We start from the raw sequence: 2568 nt of genomic DNA, 5'->3' as shown, positions 1-2568 counted from the left end.
GAGCAATGGGCCCACTTATGAGGCCCCCGCTCACCTGGGTTGTACCCATCCCCAATTACCATTGCCATTGCCATTCCCCCGGTTGCAGTCTGCAGCCGGGGGTCAGACGTCCAATGGGTGTGGTCATGGCTTGTAGGGAAGTTTAATAGGAGGCTTAAAAAATTGGGCGTGGTTAATTTTAGTATTTAGCATCTGGGGTTGGTTAATTTTAGAGCTGAGGGCGGGGTCAGACGTCCGACTCCGCCTGTTATCCGACCCCGCCCCATGCCACGGTCTGCAGCCAAGGGCTACTCACAAAACCTGCTACTTTTGAGACACACCTCAGAACAGTGGTGAAAGAGGGGCTGGTGAAGTTAGAATAAGGAGGAATTCAGACCAAAGCATTGTAGTTCCACTATATAAAGACCCCGAATAATTTAAATGTGAAAATTAAGGATTTAAAAATGTCTATGTATTTGTCTATTTTAAAAATAATTTAAAATTACTTTTTATGGATGTTTGTTTCTTGTAAATGTCAATGTCAATTTTATTTGTATAGCACATTCAAAAGAACAGCAGTTGACCAAAGCGCTTCACAATTTACACCAAGTGTCATGGCATAAATTGAAGATTAAAACCATACCAAAATAAAAATAAAACACACAGCAAACAGAAAACAATTTGAGTAAAGCATCAGAGAAATAAGAACTAAAACTGTATTTCAAAGCCAGTGAAAASAGATGTGCTTTTAAAAGAGATTTACAAAGTGGAAGTGACGACACCTGTCTGATGTCAGAGGGCAGGTTGTTCCAAAGCTTAGGTRCCACAGCTTCTCTGAGCTTCATCCTGGTTTTTGATGCAAMCAGAAGCAGCTGATCAGATGATCTCAGTGAAGTAGGTCCGAGAGATATGATGGTGCAAGTCCGTGTAAGCATTTATGAAATCAAATATTTTTTTCTGATATTTCACATTTCCACGAACCATCTCCTGTTCTGGATTCATGGTGAAATATTTCACAATAATAGTATAATATTAAAGCAAATATATACAGTATTTGAATAACTTTTCATTGCAGTATTCAAATTAATGAACTGAACTTTAAGGATGGCAAAAAATCATTTTGGATTTATGGGTTTAAAAAAATACACAAATAACTTGTTGTTTGTTCATTCGTTCATTTGTTCGTTCATTTTTTGAAATGGGTCAAAGGGAATGAAACGTTTTTCTCACTTCAATTGCAACAAAAACTCAAACTTGACATGTAAATATTGATCCATGTGCTATTATCAGTAAAATTTAAAAAGGCAGATAATTAAAATAAACCTAAGCTTCCATTAGTGCCTGATTGTTTCTGACTTTTATACTTTTATATCACTTATATAACGCTGCCTTTTTTTTTTTTACTTTAAGGTGGGCATAGTGTCAGCTTTGCCCCATCTGGTGATGACAATCATCGTGCCCGTTGGAGGCCAGCTGGCTGACTACCTAAGAACCCACAACCTGATGACCACGACCAACGTCAGGAAGCTGATGAACTGCGGAGGTGAGGCCCATGAGAAGAGCATGAAAACAAGCAAACAAAGAGAAAACTTAAGCTACAGAGCAGGAAATAAATGCCCCACCAAGAAAACATGAACCAGGAYGCTTAATTAAATATAACTTTCCCCACAGCTTTAGCAAGACAGACAAATCTGTGAAGTCAAAGCAAAATGAGACGTTACTAAAGAGTGCCATAGTTATGTTCATGGTATTAATTTGACATCTTACCTCCAGCACTGAAGGGTTTAAACAGCAGCAGCTGCAAGGATCACAATCATATTAATATTTCAGCACAACTTAAAGGTTATATCAGCATGTGCCAAAAAGGGAAACAAATGTGCCATTTCTAACATATTTATAATGCATCACTGCCTGATCAACAACCCCTGTCGATTGACTTAAAGGGTTTCTGTTTGTTTCCACGTTTCAGGTTTTGGGATGGAGGCCACCTTACTGCTGGTGGTGGGATATTCTCACACGAAAGTCATCGCCATCACGTTCCTGGTGCTTGCTGTGGGGTTCAGTGGGTTCGCCATCTCAGGTGAGGGACAAGAACTGGGTTAAGTCTAATTTATTTTCATGGACGTACAATACGTTGATGTAGACCTTCTGTCATCTAAGCCAAAACAATTATTTTTAAACCACAGCACAGAGAATTATCTCTAAAGTTAGATTCTATGTTATGACCCCAATTCCAATGAAGCTGGGACGTTGCGTAAAACATAAATATAAACATGTCCTGATGCATCTCAGTAATCCAGGTAAAAAATCAAAAAGAAAAAAATTGTATAGGTCCTCTGGACGGGTTCTTCTCTAATGAAACGTTTCGTCTCTCCTCCAAGAGACTTCTTCAGTCTGAGAGTTTCAGGCAAAATTCAGGCAAAAGACTGAAGAAGTCTCTTGGAGGAGAGACGAAACGTTTCATTAGAGAAGAACCCGTCCAGAAGACCTATACAATTATTTTCTTTTTGATTTTTTCAGTTGTCCCCCTCCTACAGTGCGGCTATTGCCAGTATCACTCCACCCCCTGTTAACAATAAGTGTTAATTA

At 39.0% G+C, this 2568-nt stretch overlaps 1 protein-coding gene across 1 annotated transcript in view; it reads left to right on the top strand.

Annotated features, from left to right (window-relative positions):
• Nucleotides 1-2568, top strand: part of slc17a7a (solute carrier family 17 member 7a) — a gene marked incomplete at its 5' end in the record, with an annotated part of 8807 nt that overhangs the window by 4302 nt on the left and 1937 nt on the right. The window contains 2 exon segments of the mRNA XM_014023282.1: nt 1390-1522; nt 1949-2059. Of these exon segments, the coding sequence (XP_013878736.1) occupies nt 1390-1522; nt 1949-2059 (244 nt within the window).

The sequence above is a fragment of the Austrofundulus limnaeus genome, unplaced genomic scaffold (genome assembly GCF_001266775.1).
Source record: "Austrofundulus limnaeus strain Quisiro unplaced genomic scaffold, Austrofundulus_limnaeus-1.0 Scaffold361, whole genome shotgun sequence".
NCBI classification, from domain to species: Eukaryota; Metazoa; Chordata; class Actinopteri; order Cyprinodontiformes; family Rivulidae; genus Austrofundulus; species Austrofundulus limnaeus.
This window is presented reverse-complemented; position numbering and strand designations above follow the sequence as displayed.